The following is a 21,944-nucleotide window of genomic DNA, read 5'->3' on the forward strand; positions in this document are numbered from 1 at the left end:
CCCCGGAGGCCATGATTTAAAAAAAACTTGAATCTGCACTATGTCAGGAAGCTTTCATGTAAATTCCAGCTTTTCTGGCTCAGTGGTTCTTGAGAAGATTTTTAAAGATTTTTCCTATATACATGTATTTGTATGTAAAATTTTGATCCTCTATTGTGGCCCAATCCAACCCCCGGGGGCCATGATTTGAACAAACTTGAATCTGCACCATGTCAGGAAGCTTTCATGTAAATTTCAGCTTTTCTGGCCCAGTGGTTCTTGAGAAGACAATTTTTAAATGACCCCACCCTATTTTTGCATTTTTGTGATTGTCTCCCCTTTGAAAGGGACATGGCCCTTCATTTGAACAAACTTGAAAGCCCTTCACCCAAGGATGCTTTTGGCCGAGTTTACTTGAAATTGGCCCAGTGGTTCTGGAGAAGAAGTCGAACATGTAAAAAGTTTACAGACAGACGGAGGACAACAGGCGATCAGAAAAGCTCACTTAAGCTAAAAAAAATTTAAAGTTTACAGATACAAGGTCTGACAGATGGATGCCAGACAAAAAGTTATTAGAAAAGCTCACTTGAGAAGTTTCAGATCAAGTGAGCTAAAAAAAATTACACCCCCTTCTGATCTTTTATCTCAGATGCATAAAAATTACAGAACTGAAATTGCTGATCAATTAATCCCTCAAGCAAGATGTTGTTGAAAAATGAAAACTTGCCCTTCTGACTCATTGTAGTATAATTCTCCAGTGAATCAAATAATAAACAAGGTATGCATTTCAAAAGTAGAGGGCACTCACAATGACAAGAGAAGAATCTACAAGGCAAAATGTTCCAGATCTTCCAATGCCAGCACTACAGTGAACGATGGCTGGGCCGACGTCTGTCTCCAATGCTCCAGACTGTCGTACTGTCATCAGAAAGTTTAGGAACACTAGTGGTGACTGGGGAACTCCAAAATCTGGCCAATGTGTATAATTGTAGTGAATGACTTCCCGAGATTCTTCACTCTGATAAATAATCAAACTCAAATGTCGACAAAAATTCAAAGTGTTAAAACTAGTATCAAATATATTAAGTCTAAACTACATTGAATCATGTTCATAATAAAGGAAAATAATGTAATTTGGATTATAATACTTTTATAGATGTTCAACAAATGAACCCCAATCTCCAAGAAAAGAGGAGTGTGGAACCATTTACCCGAGTCATATTTGACTCCAAAAATTTTGAGTTATGCCATCATAATTACACGAGAATGTAAAATTCTAAATTCCTATTGCAGCCCAACTTTACCACCAGGCGTTGGGAGGTAAAAAATCCTTTGTTAAGAATTCTTCTGTACAATTCTATGTTTGTGTGTTGTTTTACGTCCTATGTGAAAATTTTCTCTCATAAAGAGACGTCACCAGCTTTAGGTGAAGTGCCACAAATTTAGACCTAGGCTTGGTGCTTAAGACTGTAAGGTTCTGTATTGTGTCAACACTCACCATGACACAGGGCCCCGAAAAACACACACTCACCATGACACAGGGCCCCCAAAAAACATACACTCACCATGACACAGGGCCCCCAAAAACCATACACTCACCATGACACAGGGCCCCCGAAAAACATACACTCACCATGACACAGGGCCCCTGAAAAACACACTCACCATGACACAGGGCCCCCAAAAAACATACACTCACCATGACACAGGGCCCCCGAAAAACATACACTCACCATGACACAGGGCCCCCGAAAAACACAGACTCACCATGACACAGGGCACCCAAAAAACATACACTCACCATGACACAGGGCCCCCGAAAAACATACACTCACCATGACACAGGGCCCCCGAAAAACACAGACTCACCATGACACAGGGCCCCCAAAAAACATACACTCACCATGACACAGGGCCCCGAAAAACACACACTCACCATGACACAGGGCCCCGAAAAACACACACTCACCATGACACAGGGCCCCAAAAAACACACACTCACCATGACACAGGGCCCCAAAAAACACACACTCACCATGACACAGGGCCCCAAAAAACACACACTCACCATGACACAGGGCCCCTGATAAACATACACTCATCATGACACAGGGCCTCGAAAAAAATACACTTACCATGACACAGGGCCCCCGAAAAACACACGCCTTTCTCTTCCAGTGCCAGAACAGTCACTACATTCTGCACCTATATTTAACATCTTGGGTTTGATGCGACACTGGGATCGAGAATTGAATGTGGGACCTCCCGATTACAAAACCAGCACTCTAACTACAATCCTACCATATGTAAATTCTATCTACAATGACTTGCAATTTTGGCAACATCTTCCAAGTAGCTGTATAATCATCATTTAATAATCAAAGGCTCAGTTTCATTCACATTTCATATGGTGAAATGAACTATATGTACAGTACCACAGGCCTTCCACACATCTGGGTATTCTTGATATGTATAATAAAGAAAAATTTGTAACTCCTATTGCTGCAGGCAAAAACTGGAGTAGACTAAATCTTTCAAATTTTTAAACTGATTCTCAAAATATTTCAGGATGTATTAAGATTTTTTAAATGAAATTAAGTGACAATCCAGATGAATTATATGCAATCTGAAAGCTGCAAAATGCAGTAAAAAATGCCTATATTTAATTATTATGTATTTTTAATTGCCAAAATTGGGTACTCTATCATAAGTTATAAACCTTTCTATACTATACATATTACAGGTACCCACAAGTTCAAAGGGCCTGTGGACAGAACATAACATCTTGAAATATTTGAGATGAAAAGGCATTTTCATACTATTTTGAATTCTAATTAATTAATTAATGTAACTACATGTAATGTTACTGCTATCAGTTGCTACCTTAATGTAGATAATCTTATAATCTCTTTCATTCAACAGTGATGCATAATCTTCTGACCTCTGTATGTTTCAAAAGTAATATTCTTTCTATATAATAGTCAAGTTGAGTTTCTTTGATGACAGACACATTGAGGGACACATCCTCAAACTCTATTTCATCTTCATCATCCTCAGCATCGGTTGGGTAATATTTGTAACACTTCCTCTACAAAATTCACATCAATAATGATCATTAAAAACTATAGGCATACAGTCTGTCTATAACTCAAGTGCTCATGAGGAGAGAACATTTTTATTTTAAAAAGAGAGACCAAAAACAAAATTTCCTATTACAGGAGCATACAAAGATTTTCATGATTTAATTCATCTTCACTGTATGATCCATACAGCCCAATCCTTATGGGAAGGGACTGAACTCATATGACCCAAGGACCACAAAATCTACAGCAATAGTAGAGGCCTCACACCAGTCTATCACCTTGGCCCATATCTAAAAGATTTTCCCTACATATTCGCATATAAAACTTTGATCCCTATTGTGGCCCCAACCTACTCCCGGGGGACATCATTTTAACAAATTTGAATCTGCACTATGTCAGGAAGCTTTCATGTAAATGTAAACTTTTCTGGCCCTGTGGTTCTTGAGAAGATTTTTAAATATTTAAGGTCTTCCGTAACAACGGAAGACCTTCTACTGATTGTGTTGGTTAAGACTATTCTTTTTTTTTTGTTTTTTCCCTAGACGCTAACTTTGAAGCTTCATATCTCGCTCATTTCTGCATGGATTTTGCTCAAATTTTCAGGGTTTATAAACTTTACAGAACAATCTTAAAATCATGTCCCCTTTGAATGAAATTTTAGGGGCTTTGGTTTCTAGACAAAGGCTCCGAGACTGTATAAGCTTGAGCAGAAAATGCATTGAAAATGAAAAGTAGGAGCATTGTAGTTGTGCACATCGTTTTTTGTTTTTTGATTACAGCCTTTGAAATGGTGGTTGACAGGGTTAAAAAATTAGGACGCCTAAAGGAGCAAAAAATTACACATATTTTCCTTTGTATTTTTTAAACTAAAAATATTTTGTTAAGACGTGTAGAACAAAAGTTGTGCAAAATGTTAAGAGCTTTCTTTTGATATCCCTAAAAAAGGGGCTGGCCCCTTAAATTAGGAATCTGGGGATCTTCAAAGTTTTCGCTTTATAAATCAAAAACGGTAAATATTTCGATATGGCTTTCGCTGGAAAAGTTGTTCTTTAACATCTTATTGATCTCATAAACATAATATTTTGCTCGAGTATTGTGTTATATATGAGTAAAAAGCTTGACCTGCAAACAGGTAACCGTATCATTAGGTAGGTGAAGGGGGGAAAATATGCGTATAACTTAATTAAATAAACTTGCTTTAATTGATAAATCTGACTTCATGAAATGCTAATATTCTTTTAAAATAAGGTTTTAACGTGATCTATGGTTCCTTTAAAAATCATCTATCGATAACTTTCTCTTTTTATTATCTAGTAGCTTTAATATAAACAATCGTTCCAAAGAAAAAAAGAGGAAAAGGTTATCTCTTCTACGTTTGTTATTAAAACAACGATATATTTAATTGAAGAAACAAACCTTCAAGCACAGAATAACTCAGTCATTAACTACACGCATCTTACATACACCGCGGGGTTTGTTTTTGTTTACAATTACGTAACCGCCTCGAGGAACAATCGCGTGTGAACCAGGGCATGTACACAAAGTAAACATTGTCGTCCTAAATATAACACAGAATGTTATGTTTTTGATCATATTGGATTTTTCAAATAATTCAGTCTTTCCGGGGATGTATATACTTGTTTATACGTCCCTGGTCTTACGTTTGATTTGTTTTAAATTCAAAACTCTAGAGCATTGAGTCAGGCATCAATTTTAAAATCTGCAATTTAATATACAATTCGTTTCTCAATCATGTCTAATTGAATGTGTGTTTAATATCGGAGATTCATCGCTGCTGGACTAGCGATCTGTGATTTCACACTACTTTAACTGAACACACAAGCTTTACTCAAATTCTTCGTTGTGAAAAAGAAAATGGATACATTTTACAAACATAACGAATTGTTTCTGAACATGTTTTGAAATCAATAGTTTATAATCATGATTAAACCAAATCTAAACATGCGTATAGAATATTCAGAAACCCATGGCCGACCAGTCTCATTTCAAATGATTTGTTGTTTTATTGTTTAAAAACAATGACTTTGATTAAACATTGATTCAGAACTCCTGGTCCAAATTATTTAACTTCGGCACGTGCCCCTGGCGTGAAATTCACACGAGACTTCTGTGCACACTGTGTACATAATATACCTACATGTATTTACGCAGATAGATATTAAAGTTTAATAAAATATTCAAGATTTGAGAGCAATTTATTTGATTTGTATGTATAAATAATTCAGACTCGATGAATTATTCTCTTCAGTCTGAATATTATGCTATCATAATTTTGTTGTATGATAAAATATTGGTAACAGCTATAAACCTTTATTGTATGTCCTGAGCCATAAATTTCATAAATTTAAATAGTAATTTTTTCTTCATTATTGGGACTGAAAAGTTAAATGCTGAAAGAATTTAATCCCACATACACGCGCGCCTCAAAAGACTGATTCGTGGAATGAGATCATACACGCATGTACTTGAGTAGTATAAATTTATTAAACACCTTACCCTGTCCTGGCCATATCAAGTAATGAAGAAACATTTAGATTTCATACTTACAACAGATTTTCATGTTAACTGAGGCTGCATTAGGACCTGACCCAAGGACATATGGTCAAGTTCAAGGTTTTTATGTCACACAGCTCCGACGGAAGACCTCTCGTTGCTTTGCAACGAGCTTTGCTCTAGTTTCTATATATATTTGTATGTAAAACTTTGATCCCCTATAGACATATTTGTGATTCTATTTAAGAAAATACTCATTATATGGTATATTGTAGATATTGTAAACAGTATTTTCTATTTCATTCACATTTTGCATCTGCATGGTGATCTAGTCAAACTTCAGAAAACCATTTCAGTGATGAGTTACATTGACTGTAGTTTTAAAATATGTCTAGATCAAAGGACGTAACTCCAACCAAACAATATTTTTAGATGAACGTTTCATTATCACACATAGTACACCTGTCATATGAGTATATATACTATTGTATGTATACAGTCTATCTGCTCTGTGTTCATAAGTAATGAAAACAATTACTTGTCAAAGAGGACCCACTGGCTTTGAATTTCACAATTTGGTAATACATGTAATAACTCAACAAAACTCAACTCAACTAATATATTTTTAGGAGAAGGGCTTTAAAGCTTGATCATATTTAGAAACTTTCAGTGGCCCTATTTCCAAAAGGGATATAAAACCCACTAATTCACAACTATAATGTTCTCCTGGTAACCTATAAACATGTGACCAATATAATGGATATAGAACCCACTAATTCACAACTATAATGTTCCCCTGGTAACCTATAAACATGTGACCAATATTGTTAGCATTTGCCATGTACTTTCTCAGAAGTTGAAAATGTTCAAAAGTTAACAGAGAACAGACATAGCGACTAACAGGAACTGATACAAGGCCACCCGAGTGACTTAAAACACTTGTTACATACCGCTCCATTCTCTATCAATTTGTTGAGCATGATAATAGCTTTACTTTTCTTTTCCCAAACCATCTGCCAGAAATGTGAGACCGTCACCTCCAGAGGACCCTTAAAATAAAATTCATTCTTAAACAAGAGGCCCATGGACAATAACTCTCAAATGAGTCACCGTGCTCGTACATAGATACTTAGGATTTAAGACATAGATATGAGGCCCATGGGCCTTCTTGGTCACTTGAGTATCACATACAAAACCTTTGAAATTCTGTATGTAGTGCAATAAACTTTTGAGTTTTCGGATTTCAAATCATAATTTAGATAGAATTCATCTGCAATGTTAAAATAAATTTTTGAAAAACACTGTACAATTTATTAAGCGCTGAGCCGGTTCTTTCGCAAACTGCAGGTTGTGTATGGACATTAGCGTCCCTCTAGACTCTAAGCACTCCAGGTAAATAAAACCTATTCTGAATCGACTACACCAGTTTCTCAGATAACTGTGTCGTAAAAAAGTTGGGTTTTTAAAACCAGTATGCCTCAAACTCAATTTGGGGCAAATAAAACTAATTTTCTGATGTTTGTTCCACTTCTTTGTTTATCTTCCATTTGTTTTCCCTTTTGTTATAAATGTTTAACCTACTTTTCACAAAACATCATTAAATTTCATGTTGCTTTGATTAAATCAAAACAATGCTGGATAACATATCCTAAGAAGTAGCTCTTGTTAAAACATGTTGATTGAGATCATAGTTTGTTTATTTCATTCAAACAGCAGGCGTGAAAATGCTTATAGCTTTAAATTCTTTACTAGCCAGCTGCCTCTTTCACAATTAACATTAGGTAGCCTCGGGTGTTAGGCGAGTGAGTTTTCATGAAAACTACATGTATTGGCTTTCACGATCTTGAGCCTGGAATGTGACCTTATCTGCAGATAAAATATGTGACTGTGATGATATACTGTGTGTGTACTTATTTTAGGGGGATTGATCTGGCAGTGAACACTGAAGCAAGAGCACTCATTTATGGTTGCGCTAAAATCAGAAATTCTTGCTTAATCCATTATCAAATGCAGAAGAAGCTCTAAATCATGATTATGCCAATTTTTAAATAAGCTATAAGAAGTGCACATCAGTATTTCTATGAAGTTTTAAAAATGATCTGACATTAAGAGGCCCACGGTCACCTGAGTATCATAGCCCATACAGGGAGTCTCACATCTGCATTTATGTCTCAATATGGAGTCCTTTGTGCACATGTTTATGATCTTTCAAAATATGCACACAATTCCTATTTATTTACAGCAGAAGGAAAAATGGAAGTTTGAAACATATAAATTATTTTGACATCCCCCACCCCCCAAAAAAACCCTGACCCATGAATTTCACAACTCAAGAAGAGGACATTACGGACATCATAACCATGCATTTAATTCATTTCCCATAACTGTGAAAGTAGAGAAGAAAAAGTAATTTTTTTTACATTTTATTATGTGGCCATATTGGCCCTGCCTAAGGGCCTGAACTCCTAGCCCAGGAGCCATGAATTTCACAATTTAGTAGGGAGCTTCATGAACATCATCATAATCACGGGCTTGAACCCTGACCCAGAAGCCATGAATTTCACAATTCAGGTAGAGAGCTTTATGGATATCATACTCATGCAATTAGTTTTTCTCAAATATATATTACTAAATGGCCATATTGGCCCCGCCCTAGCACCTGAACCTCTGACTCAGGAGCCATAATTTCACAATTCAGGTAGAGAGCTTCATGGACATCATAATCATGCATTTAGTTTTCTCTGAAATATATATATGGCAGTAAAGAAGACAATTTTCTAAGATCCAATACATTTTTACTATATGGCCATATTGACCTCGCCCTAAGGTCTGAACCCTTTACGCAGGGGCCATGAATTTCACAATTTTGGTATAGGCACCCTTGCTCATTATTACCATGTACTCAGTTTGCCTGCTAGATGCTCAGGAGTAGAGAAGAAGGTTTTGAAAGATTGTATCAATTTTTAGTTTTTACCCAAAATTCATGACCCCTGGGGGTTGGGATCATGAATTTCACAATTTAAATTCCCCTTCCCCTACAGATGCTACATATTAAATTAGGTCAAAATTGGCCAAGTAAGAGAAGAATCTGAAAATGTTCAAATGTTAACGCATGACGACGGACAAAAAAGTATAGCAATAATTATAATACATTGTAGTTCAGACCAAAAAAAATATTAATCACTAGTTTCTCAGGCACCATCGCATGGAATCCCCCAACCCCCATTTTTATAAGTTTATTTAAATATATGAGAAAACTCTCATGTTATAGATTTTTATGTTAAACTTTCAGAAGGTTTTAAAAAAAATTGTAAGTATATTTTTGATCAAATAATTGTTGAATCATACTTATCTATGTGCAAGTGTTTAAGAATAATAGTATATACTTAATAGTAAGTAATGTACAGCTATTTTGTTTTATAAACATATAAATTCCATTACTTATTCTATATAAACATGTGCATGAGAAAGAAAAGGTAACTCATGCTACAGTCAATATAAGAAGGAAAAATAACTTTTGTTAATGCCAAATAGACCACCACCACCACCACCACCACCCCCCCCCCCCCCCCCCAAAAAAAAACAACTATACCTGCCTGCCTCATCAAAATTTCAAATTTCCTGCCTGAGAAACTATTTAATAATTTTTTATGGCCTAAAGTTTTAATCATATTTACACCCACATACATGTATTGATTACAGGCAATACAAAGTGGGATTATGTAGAGTTAATTTAATACTCTATACAAAACATATTTTCAAAGCCCTTTGACATTTAAATCAAGTAAAGAAATTTAACTGCATGTGATACTTTACCTGGGTTAAAATGTACTTTCTGTTTGCTTCTTTAACTTCTACAAGACTTGCATTGATGTATACATTATTTGACAGTTTTACTCTGCTGTGGTCATCTGAAATTTAAATAGATTTCAATTAATTTCATGTATTGTAACACATGACCATTGTATCCATTACCATATACAACTAAAGCTGACTAACAGTAGCGTTCTAGCTAAGAAAGACATGAAGGGGTGTTGTTAGTGCCTTATAAACCTAAACTGTGGCTTACATTGTCTGATATAGTTCTATGTTTTCTGTATTTTCATATATATACATTGTACATATGTTGTTCATATTTTCAACTTCTTCTCAGTGTGATACAATAGAAAGCATTACAAATAAATGTAAAATCAAATTTCATAAAGAAAAAATACAGTCAAATCTCAATATTCAAAATCTGTCAGAACTGAAAACACGAGGTTTATGGACCACATCGCTCACCTGAACCACCTTGGCCCTACTGTTGTTCAGCTATTGTGATTTTTAAAAGATTTTTTTGCAATCTTTATACCCATGAAAAATTTTGACCCCAAATTGTGGCCCAACCTTGTCCCATAAGGTCATGATATAACCCTGATACAATGTCTTAAGATAATAAATCATGGCAAGAAATCTAAGGAATGGATATACAAAATACATCACAAGTCCTTAATTCCTTCCTTAAACAGTTCAGAGGATATTGCCTAGATTAACTTTTCTTAAAAAGTAGGTCAAAATCCAAGGTCAAAGTTATAAGGTCAAAAATTTTGGTCTTGGGCCTCAATTAAATAATTGTTGGTTTGGCGTTGCTGACCCACACCTGAAACTGCTGGGTCGGTAGGTAGGAAAGTTTTTTTCATGGCGGAGATGGCAGGACATTACAAAAACACAAACTGACCTTAAATAAAACTCTGGGGCAAAAAAAAATTGTTAATGTTTTATTTTCTATGCATTATTTATTGTTGCAATTAATTTTACTATGAAACAGAAAAGTTAAAACTTTATCAAAGGAAGAAGACTTTCGCTTTTAATAATGTTATATAAGGTCAAGTAAAATTAATTAGTAGATTATCATTCAAACTTCACAAAAAAATGGGGCAGGGGCGGGTGGGAGGATTTTATTTTTTATTTTTCGCTATGGTATTCTTGACCTCGAAAATGCCTTCTCTCATTGAGAAAAGGCTTTATAAATCATAATTACATGTGTATTTGGGTTTCTAAAAGGCAAAGTGAAACAAAGTACGTTTACGATACCGGACCGGACATAAAAATATCCAGAAATCGTAATTTTGAAAAATAAAAAAAATCGGGGCGGGGCGATTTTCGAGGGGTGGGCAGGAATGATAATCTACTAATTAAGTTTACTTGGCCTAATCTTCTAAAACGCTAAAAGTTTCAGTGGAAAAGATTCTAGAAGAAACTGTACCTGCATGATACATTTTTTAGGATAAGGATTTGGCATTCAGTTGAACTTTTCTTACACATGTAAATTTTTATCATGTTTATTGTGGAAAAATAATAATGAGGTTCCACTTTTTGAGAGGGTGAGTCCACAGGGTGTGTCATATGCAAATGAGGGTGTAGCTGCAGATCTGTAGCTTTTTGATAAAATACTGGGACAGTCCCAGAGAGCTATCTCTGATACAGTATAAATACTGGGACAGTCCCAGAGAGCTATCTCTGATACAGCATAAATACTGGGACAGTCCCAGAGAGCTATCTCTGATACAGTATAAATACTGAGACAGTCCCAGAGAGCTATCTCTGATACAGTATAAATACTGGGACAGTCCCAGAGAGCTATCTCTGATATAGCATAAATAATGGGACAGTCCCAGAGAGCTATCTCTGATACAGTATAAATACTGGGACAGTCCCAGAGAGCTATCTCTGATACAGTATAAATACTGGGACAGTCCCAGAGAGCTATCTCTGATATAGTATAAATACTGGGACAGTCCCAGAGAGCTATCTCTGATACAGTATGAATACTGGGACAGTCCCAGAGAGCTATCTCTGATATAGCATAAATACTGGGACAGTCCCAGAGAGCTATCTCTGATACAGTATAAATACTGGGACAGTCCCAGAGAGCTATCTCTGATACAGTATAAATACTGGGACAGTCCCAGAGAGCTATCTCTGATATAGCATAAATACTGGGACAGTCCCAGAGAGCTATCTCTGATACAGTATAAATACTGGGACAGTCCCAGAGAGCTATCTCTGATACAGTATAAATACTGGGACAGTCCCAGAGAGCTATCTCTGATACAGCATAAATACTGGGACAGTCCCAGAGAGCTATCTCTGATATAGCATAAATACTGGGACAGTCCCAGAGAGCTATCTCTGATACAGTATAAATACTGGGACAGTCCCAGAGAGCTATCTCTGATACAGCATAAATACTGGGACAGTCCCAAAGAGCTATCTCTGATACGACAGCATAGTTAGTCTCTCCTTTTTCACAATAGTGTAACCTGTATAAAACAATGAAGATTAAATTCAAAGAAATAACCGTCATTCAAAAATTTAATTCAACAAAATAAAATACAAAACATCTATAGAAGAATTATGCTTTTGGAATTGGGAAACATCATTCTGATAAATGAATGTGTTTATTTCCGAATTCCAAAATTGCAAACTGAAATTAGTAAACACAGCCTTATTATTACTGCATCACACCCATACTCAGCTTTGATGGACACAGTTCCTTATACTGCTGATCAGACAGTTTTTACTTTTGTAGAAACTAAGCGTTTCTAGTTCATTGGAATGCTAATTTCAATGTGTGTATCATCAAACATATTACCGACTGCTAGGCCAGTGAACTTGTTTACTTACAGTTAGTTATTTACTCAAGCTGTCAATTAACTTTTCATTGCACCTTTCAAAGTCAATGACCAGTAAAACAAAAGTTTTCAAAGGTGTAAATTTCAGCTGATTGTATAGATGCGTGAGGTAGATCAGGTGTGAAAACCTGCCACCTGGTATACCAATATGCAAAACAAAGCGGAAAGTTAGCTGGACCAGGTAAATATTGTGCTTAACACTTGCAAAATACTTTATTATAACCATGCTGAAGATCATTTTAACATGGTTGGGACCAGTGGTTCACTTTAAAAATATCCTGAATATTTGACAAACCTATGTTCAAGATACTAAAAATTATCTGTATTATCAATTCTTACCGAAGAAGAGCCCCACAGGCCTTATTGGTCACTTGAATAGTAGTTAAATTATCACTATTTGCTCAAGGGCTATGAAATCTAGAAAAACAAAATCTGTTCTGCATATACATGTAGCTAAGCTAAATTCTAATACCCAGCAACAGTCTAAAACAAGATGTGATCTTAAAACTTTTAAATTGCCTCCGAAATGCCTATGCTGATGAAACACTTAATGTAATACAAGAGGGCCATAAGCCACATCGCTCATCTGAGTCACCTTTCCCATATCTAAAGATTTTCCATATTTATTTCCATGTAAAACTTTGGTCCCTATTGTGGTCTAAACCCAACCAACCCCACCCCCACCCCCACCCCTGGACTGGGGGGCATAATTTTTACAAACTTAAATCTGCACTATGTCTTGAACCTTTTATCTTTGGCCCAATGTTTCTTGAAAAGGTCAGGAAGCTATCACATAAATCTGTACTTTCCTGGCCCAGTGGTTCTTTAGAAGAAGATTTTTAAAAAGATTTTCCTATATGTAAAACTTTGATCCCCTATTGTGGCCCCATCCAACCTCTAGGGGCCATGATTTGAACATACTTGAATCTGCACTATGTCAGAAAGCTTTCATATATATTTCAGCTCTTCTAGCATAGTGGTTCTTAGGAAAAAGATTTTTAAATGACCCCACCCAATTTTTATATTTTTGTGATTATCTCCCCTTTGAAGCGGGCATGACCCTTCATTTGAACAAATATGAAAGCCCTTCACCCAAGGATGCTTTTTGTCACGTTTGGTTGAAATTGGCCCAGTGGTTCTGGAGAAGAAATCGAAAATGTAAAAAGTTTACAGATGGACAGATGACAGACAACAGGCGATCAGAAAAGCTCACTTGAGCTTTCAGCTCAGGTGAGCTAACAAACTTGAATCTGTACAATGTCAGGATGCTTTCATGTAAATTCATACTTTCCTGGCCCAATGGTTCTTGAGAAGAAATATTTTAAAGATTTTCCCTATATGTAAAACTTTGATCCCCTATTGTCACCTTATCTTACCCCCTGGGGCCATGATTTTGACAAACTTGAATCTGCATTATGTCAGGAAGCTTTCATGTAAATCTCAGCATTTTTGGCTCAGTGGTTCTTGAGAAGATTTTTAAAGATTTTCCTTATATATTTGTATGTAAAACTTTGATCCCCTATTGTGGACCCATCCTAACCCGGGGGGGGGGGGGGGGGGGGGGGGGGGGGGGGTCATGATTTTAACAAACTTGAATCTGCACTATGTCAGGAAGCTTTCATGTAAATCTTAGCTTTTCTGGCTCAGTGGTTCTTGAGAAGAAGATTTTTCCTATATATTTGTATGTAAAATTTTGATCCCCTATTATGGCCCCATCCTAACCCGGGAGCCATGATTTGAACAAACTTAAATCTGCACAATGTCAGGAAGCTTTCATGTAAATTTCAGCTCTTCTGGTCCAGTGGTTCTTGAGAAGATGATTTTTAAATGATCCCACCCTAATTTTGCATTTTTGTGATTATCTCCCCTTTGAAGGGGGCATGGCCCTTTATTTGAATAAACTTGAAAGCCCTTCACCCAAGGATGCTTTTGGCCAAGTTTGGTTATAATTGGCCCAGTGGTTCTGGAGAAGAAGTCGTAAATGTAAAAAGTTTACTGACAGACGGACAGACAGACGACGAACAACAGGCTTTCAGCTCAGGTGAGCTAAAAAGTCTGGAAAACCAATATGGGACAGACTGACAGACAAAGGGACAGATTGAGAAGAAAGCTATAATCCCCTTCGGTTTTGCAAACCCGTAGGGAACTAATAAATATACAATGAACATATACAGTATAATCTGTCTAAACCGGCTATGTGTGGTTCCAAAGAAATTGACCGGTTTGCACAGAGTCCGGAGTGCAGAATGTTGACAAGAATGAGAGTTGCTTCCCTTGTATTCACTATCTACGTGTGTAATGATTGCTAACGTTTTATTATATCACAAAAGAATTCAAAATGTAAAAATATAAATGTCAGTGTTTTATTGTCGTGCTCATTTGAAAAAGTTTCAATTTTTATTAAACAGTTTAAAATCTGGGAATTATTCGCGCAATTATCTGTTGGTAAATTGTCAATTTCGTCTACATCATCACCATTATCAAGTGCTACATTATGTACGTTCGTCAAGTTTGTGTTGTGTTCGTCTAAAATTTGCCTTTCCCAGCTTTCATTGTAAATGTATCGCTTTCAACTGTCTCAATTTGTGAAACGGAAACTAATGTAATGCCGAGTGATCGACCGGACATGGCGAGTTGTGCTAACTAACTGCATATCATCACTGTATGAGTCATTGTAGAGCTTCGAGAATTCCACGAGGGGAAACCCTGCTTTTGGAAAACATAACGGGATTGTTGCCGATTTTGTTTCATTCCAAGAATGTATCGAATTCATCGATTAATTGAAATTTGTCTTTTAATGTCAGTTCTCGTCTCTGTCGTTGGGGGGGGGGGGGGGGGGGGGGGGGGGGGCACCATTACCTTACCTCGTGCGTGGTGCTGTCATAATTGAAGTGCACCCCCTAAAAATCAGGTTTTACTTTAAACTGATCACGACTCATCGCCAGTTGCACTCTTTTACTTACCTGTGGCTTCAATTGAGACACCCTTTGTGTACACCGCGTGTGATCGACCGAATACCGACAGGTTGGTCATCGTGGGGTGGCTGGTTTAAATGCGATAACTAGAGTTAATTACGAGCAGTTGGGACCTTGTGTACACCGAATACAATTAGGGTGGTGTATCATCGAGCGGCCGGTTTAAATAGGATAATTAAAGTTAATTGATAGCAGTTGGGACTGTGTAAGCCGGCCGATATACAGAATACACAGTATCCGGAGTATAGGGAATTATTAATAAAGGATTTGTTAAAGAAATGTTAGGGACTATATTTTGTGGCCGGAATTGACAGAGCGCCGGAGTACTCAGAGGCCGGTTTGGACAAATTATACTGTATATGCAAAATATTAAAGTACACACCTTTCATTGAACGTTTTCATGAATACAGTTGATTTTGTTTTCAAATGCAAATTTTCAATAAAATTTATTCATCTTAAGGAATTTTGACCTTATCTGCACATCCATTTTGTCATTTTTAGATGCACACAAACATTAGGACAACAGATTTTGCAGAATTTTTTTTTAACATTGTGGGGTACACACTATACAGAAGTGTTCATTACACACAGTAACTTACAGTACCGTGACCTAAACACCGACATAAGCTATACAATTTATTGCTTTGTAGTTGGCACTAAACTATCAGTCTCCTAATTCAATATTATAAACTATGCATAGACAAAAAAGTACTTACAAGGACTAACATCTCTGTATCTGTTTTTATTTCTGTTGACGGCATTACGGGCTTCAGCTGTAGAGAACTCTTCCTCCATTGCCTGTATTGATGCCTCATTTTTTAATTCCTTTAAAACATTATATCAAAATTATAACATGATGATTGAAGTAGATCTCCAATAACAGGAAAAAAACTAGTGCTTCATACACACAGCCATACTTATAACAATACTAAAGCTGTACTGATAGTAAAATGGATACCCTATATATATAAAATAACACCTTGCCAGTTTTCTCATATTCCTTCCCAACAGAACATGCATTTAAAATTCTGGAATCTCACCCATCCCATTCCAACAACTAATTCTCTTTCTTATCCAGAAAGACTAGGAATATAGATGATAAACTAATCACTGACACTGTTTATACTACAGGTACTTTCTGACAAGCTGACTGTAGTGACAGCTACGCGAGTTGTCCAAGAGCTGCATCATCACGTGACCAGCACTGAACTTTTCAAAACCGACACAATATGTAGGTGCACTTGCAAGCTGCAGCAGATATAAAATGACAAAAATTGTGATGAATAATCAGAGCTCTCCCAACAGAACCAATATCCTTCAACCAACCTCAAGGGGCACACCCAAAACTTTTAAAACAAGAGGTACTATGAGCAATGCTCACTAAGAATACCCCCCGATTATCCCAATCTCCCAAAGGGTGTTGGTAATAGGTAAAACTTCAGTATTATGATCCAAAAGGTATCTAAGAACACAGCATCTCCATGCGATGAAAAAAGCCGTTAAAGAATTTAAATGGAAACCATATTGCTACTTTGATGTCCAGTGTGCGTGACCTTTGACCTTTTGACCCCAAAATCAATAGGAAACATCTTCATCCTATGGGTAGTCCATATGTATGATATGGTGACTGTAGGTGGAAAGGATAACGCATTAGAGCCCGGAAACCATATTGCTACTTCGATGTCCAGTGCGCTTGACCTTTGACCTTTTGACCCCAAAATTGATAGGGAACATCTTCATCCCATGGGTAGTCCATATGTATGATATGGTGACGGTAGGTGGAAAGGATAACGCTTTAGAGCCCGGAAACCATATTGCTACTTCGATGTTAAGTGCGCTTGACCTTTGACCCCAAAATCAATAGGGAACATCTTCATCCCATGGGTAGTCCATATGTATGATATGGTGACGGTAGGTGGAAAGGATAACGCTTTAGAGCCCGGAAACCATATTGCTACTTCGATGTCCAGTGCGCTTGACCTTTGGACCCCAAAATCAATAGGGAACATCTTCATCCCAAGGGTAGTCCATATGTATGATATGGTGACGGTAGGTGGAAAGGATAACGCTTTAGAGCCCGGAAACCATTGCGTCTACAGACGGAGGGACGGACAGACGGACAACCCGATTCCAGTACTTGTTGCGGGGGGTATAATAATAGGCCCACAGGCCTTATAGGTCACCTGAGTATTAGTTAAAAGTATCACTAGTCCCAGTGGCTATAAATCTAGAAAAAAAAATCCTGTTCTGCATATGTCAGCTAAATCAATATGTTTTTAAATGTTTGACTTATAAATACTATACCAAGTTTGGCCCAACCCTGAAGTCAGAACCTCTACCCCATGGATCATGAAATTTACACTTCCTACTCTGCATCATTTTGCATTCAATTTTTCTTGCAGATGTGTGGTTGTAAAGAAGATCTTTGAAAATTGATCAATTTTTGCCCCAACCTTAAGGTCCCAGGGGTGCAGGAGGCCTAAAATTAACAATTTATGTCACCCATGGAGTGTTCGAAATTGGTTTAAAACTTGGTATAGACCATGGGTCTATGCCAAAACAAGATGACATAGACCTCATCGAATTGACATAGACCGCAAAATTGAAAATAAATTTGCCAACTTTTTAAAACTAATGTTTTTGGAAGATTTTTAATCCAAGTCTTTATTGCATGGATGATGCTTGCATATATTGATTCCGTTTGAATCCCTCCTTGCTCAAGTCAACTTAAAAAGCCTCGCAGACATCATGCAGAAGAGCAGACTGCGTTGGCTGGGATTGCTCAAGTCTGACAACTGAACGTACCAGCGGAGAGGACCACTGGCAGACCCAAGCTGTCTTGGGAGGATGTTGTGAAGCGGGATAGGAAAACCCTGGGTATGGATTCCGTCAACCCTCATCACAGACAGGAATGGAGAGGAAGACTTAGATCAAGACTGGACAGTCAGGCCCCACCCTCAACAGAGGATTAATTGATGGCCTGATCAACAAATAAACTGGATATGATGATGATGATGATGATGATGATGATGATGAATATATTCTAAAAAATTATTTTCATATTCGGCTAAGTATCACAAAAAGTTTCATAACTAAAAAAAAATACCATCTTCAGTAATATCATTTATGTGTCTGATGTTGCTGTTAAAGAGTTGTTTATTATAAAAAGATCATTATATTGACTATATATAGAACAGCGATTTATTCTGAAAATGGTTATCATGAGTCCAAGGGACTCCTCTTGATTACAATAATGAGTCCCAAGCTAAATCAATGAGTCCAAACTTCATTCTCTCAAACAAACAGCCTGACAATCACAGGTATAAACAAACCAAGTCAAGAAAGAAGCTTACTGTTGTCCCCCCCCCCCCCTCTAGAAAATAAATCCTTTGCTTTTTATTAAAAGCCATCAAATAATTCACTAGCAGAAAATTCTGATTCATAATTAATATAGCAAAACGATTTCAAGATAGAAATTTTCTCAAGACCCGGTTCATGTAACAGATCAATCGATGATTTGAATTTTGAGAGTGGTTCAATATAAGTTTTCTGAAACCATCCAATCTACCCACATAAATAAGTTAATGATCCACCAAGTTTACGTTGAATGCTGGAAGTTTTTATTCCTAGCCACTTTGTTCATGCCATTTATTTTTTTTTTTTAATATTCTGTGCAATTGCTTCAATACATAAATTTATCTCCATTTTTCTCCAAGAATAAACTGTTGTTGAAATTTTTTCACCTTCCAAATTTTCTCAACCTTTACTTAAATTTCAGGATCGACGTTTGATTTCAGGGACTCTGCGTTTGTTTCTTTCCCGAGGTTACTGGCAATATCAGCACTTTGCAAAAATGTTATTATCTTTCCCTGATTTGGAAGTTTTATAAAAAAAAAAACAAAAAACAAGAGTAACGCCAACGTGGCATAATATGCCCGTAGATTTTGCTCAAGGGAAACATATTTTAGTGGGATTCATATTTTAGTGAAATTAGCACTGTCCTCTGTGAGCTAATTCATTATCATGGTGATCAAATATACCAAGTTATAATATCCAGGAGCTTACGATTCAGTTTGTATCCTGCCCACAAGGTTTTCCTAAAAAGTGATACTACGACCTTGACCTTTGACCTTGAAAAACAATAGGCATCTTCCTCTCATCATGGTGATCAAATATACCAAGTTATAATATCCTGGAGCTTACGGTTCGGTTTGTATCCTGCCCACAAGGTTTTCCTAATAAGTGATACTACGACCTTGACCTTTGACCTTGAAAAACAATAGGCATCTTCCTCTCATCATGTTGATCAAATATACTAAGTTATAATATCCTGGAGCTTACGGTTCGGTTTGTATCCTGCCCACAAGGTTTTCCTAATAAGTGATACTACGACCTTGACCTTTGACCTCTCACCTTGAAAAACAATAGGCATCTTCCTCTCATCATGGTGATCAAATGTACCAAGTTGTAAAGCCCTAGGGCTTATGGTTCAGTCTGTATTACTACGCCTCGGTTGACAATGGTTTTCTCGGGGTGAAAATTTTCAATGTTACCCTCAACCACATGAACTATTTATATAATACATGTAGCTGTGTTTGCTCCAACAGTGGCTCCATAGGAGCTTGCTCCCGTTCAAAAAAATCTTAAACAGTTAGCAAGAGTGGACATATCGCACCCCTCCCTCACTTCAAACCTTAATGTGTTCCTTGTAATTTCCTGTACTTCAAACGCTCAACACCACAGATCCCTATTTTATTAAGTCATGGAAAATTTACCTCTCAATTACTTCACAAATCTACTCCGAACATGGTTTATTTTTATTAATTGACCTACAGAAAGGACAACTGCCGTGAAACCCAAGTACATCATGTATAGACGTTTGTTCAACCAATTAGTATGTTGCCTAACATGAAGAGTAACTACCGTTTTAACCATGGTTAGATGCAGGCATCTTTTTTTAATGAAAACAAGAAATGCCACCAAAGAAATGGTTAAAGAAATACTTGTTCAGTCTTCACACTTAACTTTTTAACTTACAGGCCCAGTGGGCCTGCAAGTTGGAAAATTTACAGGCCCACCATCAATTCTACAGGCCCGAATTTGGAAGTCATATTAAAAAACTTATCTTGATTTGAAAACCACATTAAAAACTTCATGCTGTACTAAATGTTTGTTATCATGTCATTTGGTTTTGCGAATCGTCAAACCTCAACCAGGAACGATTTATCAACCATTGCTTTTGAAATTTTCTTTCCCTTTTCAGTTCATAGTTCTGTTTAGAGTTTTTCTTCTCTTCTGACGTTGGGGTCGTTTTTTGTCTTTTCCCCGGTTTGGCACCCTCGACATATTTCAAGAAGTTCATGTTACAGGGAAGTTTTCATACTATCGGTTTGTCATTGACAATCTGTTAATATTTTCATCTTGTTTTTCCGTTTGGAAACGGCATAGGAACAAACGCGTAAACGACTTTGACATTACATCTGGTTCCCTGTAATCGGAAGTGCGTAATTTAGGTCGGGACTGTTTCTTCGGGATCAGTTCATGTTTTTATTACGTAACATAATGACTTGATTTCACAGAGTGAGACACGTATTTTTACAATAACGATTTCGAATAAAATAATATGATTTTGAAAAGAGGGGTATTTATTTTCCACAGGCCCGACGGGCGCTTGAAGTTCAACGTTTTACACGCCCAACTGTTATTTTACACGCCTCGGGCATCGGACTACCGGCTAATTTCGAAGACTGCTTGTTATGAAAAGATTTTAGTTTGGCCTTTAACAAAATGGATCAATAACATTTCATATGGAAATATCTTTAAAAATGTCAAAGTGCAACATCAATGTGCGATGTACTTTAGTTTCACTGCACAGCAGTTTTCCTTTCTATGGGTCACAGCAAATAAACCCTGTGGGGAACAGATTTGGGAAGTACATGAGGGATCATTTTTACATTCATGACTTAATAAAATAGGGACTGTTTAAAAGATCTGTGGCGGTGAGTGGTCGAAATACCGGAAATTACAAGAAAAACGAGGTTCCAAGCGAGGGAGGGGTCCGACATCAAGTACATCCTTGTTAAAATATATTCATAAGTACATTGTTTACATTATTTTTTTGAACGGGAGCAAGCTCCTCTGGTGGTTCTGTCAACATGTTATCAATATTTATCTAGTTGCGCTCATCCTAACGGTACCACCGTCAGCATATTATACATAACAAGTCTCTGAGTTCCAAACAATGAAATATACCGCAAGTTTATGTCAGACCGAATTTGCGGTCAGTCAAAACTATTCGGCTGAGGGCTTTCTACCACTCTGTATTACATCTTTACCTGATAAACTGGACCCCAGGCATTGTATTTATCATAATTGACAAATTCGTTTTCAATTTCCGACCCCATGATGGATAAAATTAAAGGAAAATAAAAATTCCTAAATTTACAGGAAGTTCACAGTATGCGAATCCATTTTCATTTTCACCGGAAGCTACATAGTGTTGGTAAAATAGGTAGCGAGAACAAGCCGGGCCCAAACAAGTGGGCTGATCGATCAAATTCAACTGTTATGATTTTTCAAAGTGTGTTTTATTAACAAGAGGGATTGTTCAGTGAGCAATATTCCCCTTGAACATCCAAGATGGAACTCGAGTGGAATAAAAATGTCAAGCCTATTGATATATCAAAGAAGTTATATACCAGACAGTAGACTTGCAAGGA

General features: G+C 36.9%; 1 protein-coding gene across 3 annotated transcripts in view; it reads right to left on the reverse strand.

Moving 5' to 3' along the window:
- Positions 1–21,732, reverse strand: part of LOC125649920 (tyrosine-protein phosphatase non-receptor type 1-like) — a 31,361-nt gene extending 9,629 nt beyond the window's left edge. For 2 of the 3 annotated variants that reach the window (XM_048877795.2, XM_056153945.1), the window contains exons 1-6: positions 21,561–21,718; positions 15,942–16,050; positions 9,393–9,487; positions 6,527–6,625; positions 2,921–3,067; positions 788–997 (exon numbers count right to left, since the gene is read on the reverse strand). In XM_048877795.2, coding sequence (XP_048733752.1) covers positions 788–997; positions 2,921–3,067; positions 6,527–6,625; positions 9,393–9,487; positions 15,942–16,050; positions 21,561–21,629 — 729 coding nt within the window. In that variant the 5' untranslated portion in view covers positions 21,630–21,718. Of the gene's footprint in view, positions 1–787; positions 998–2,920; positions 3,068–6,526; positions 6,626–9,392; positions 9,488–15,941; positions 16,051–21,560 lie in introns of all 3 variants that reach the window. The other variant, XM_048877788.2, reaches the window with a different exon arrangement.
- Between the last annotated feature and the right edge of the window lie 212 nt (positions 21,733–21,944).

The sequence above is a fragment of the Ostrea edulis genome, chromosome 1, assembly GCF_947568905.1.
Source record: "Ostrea edulis chromosome 1, xbOstEdul1.1, whole genome shotgun sequence".
Taxonomy (NCBI): Eukaryota; Metazoa; Mollusca; class Bivalvia; order Ostreida; family Ostreidae; genus Ostrea; species Ostrea edulis.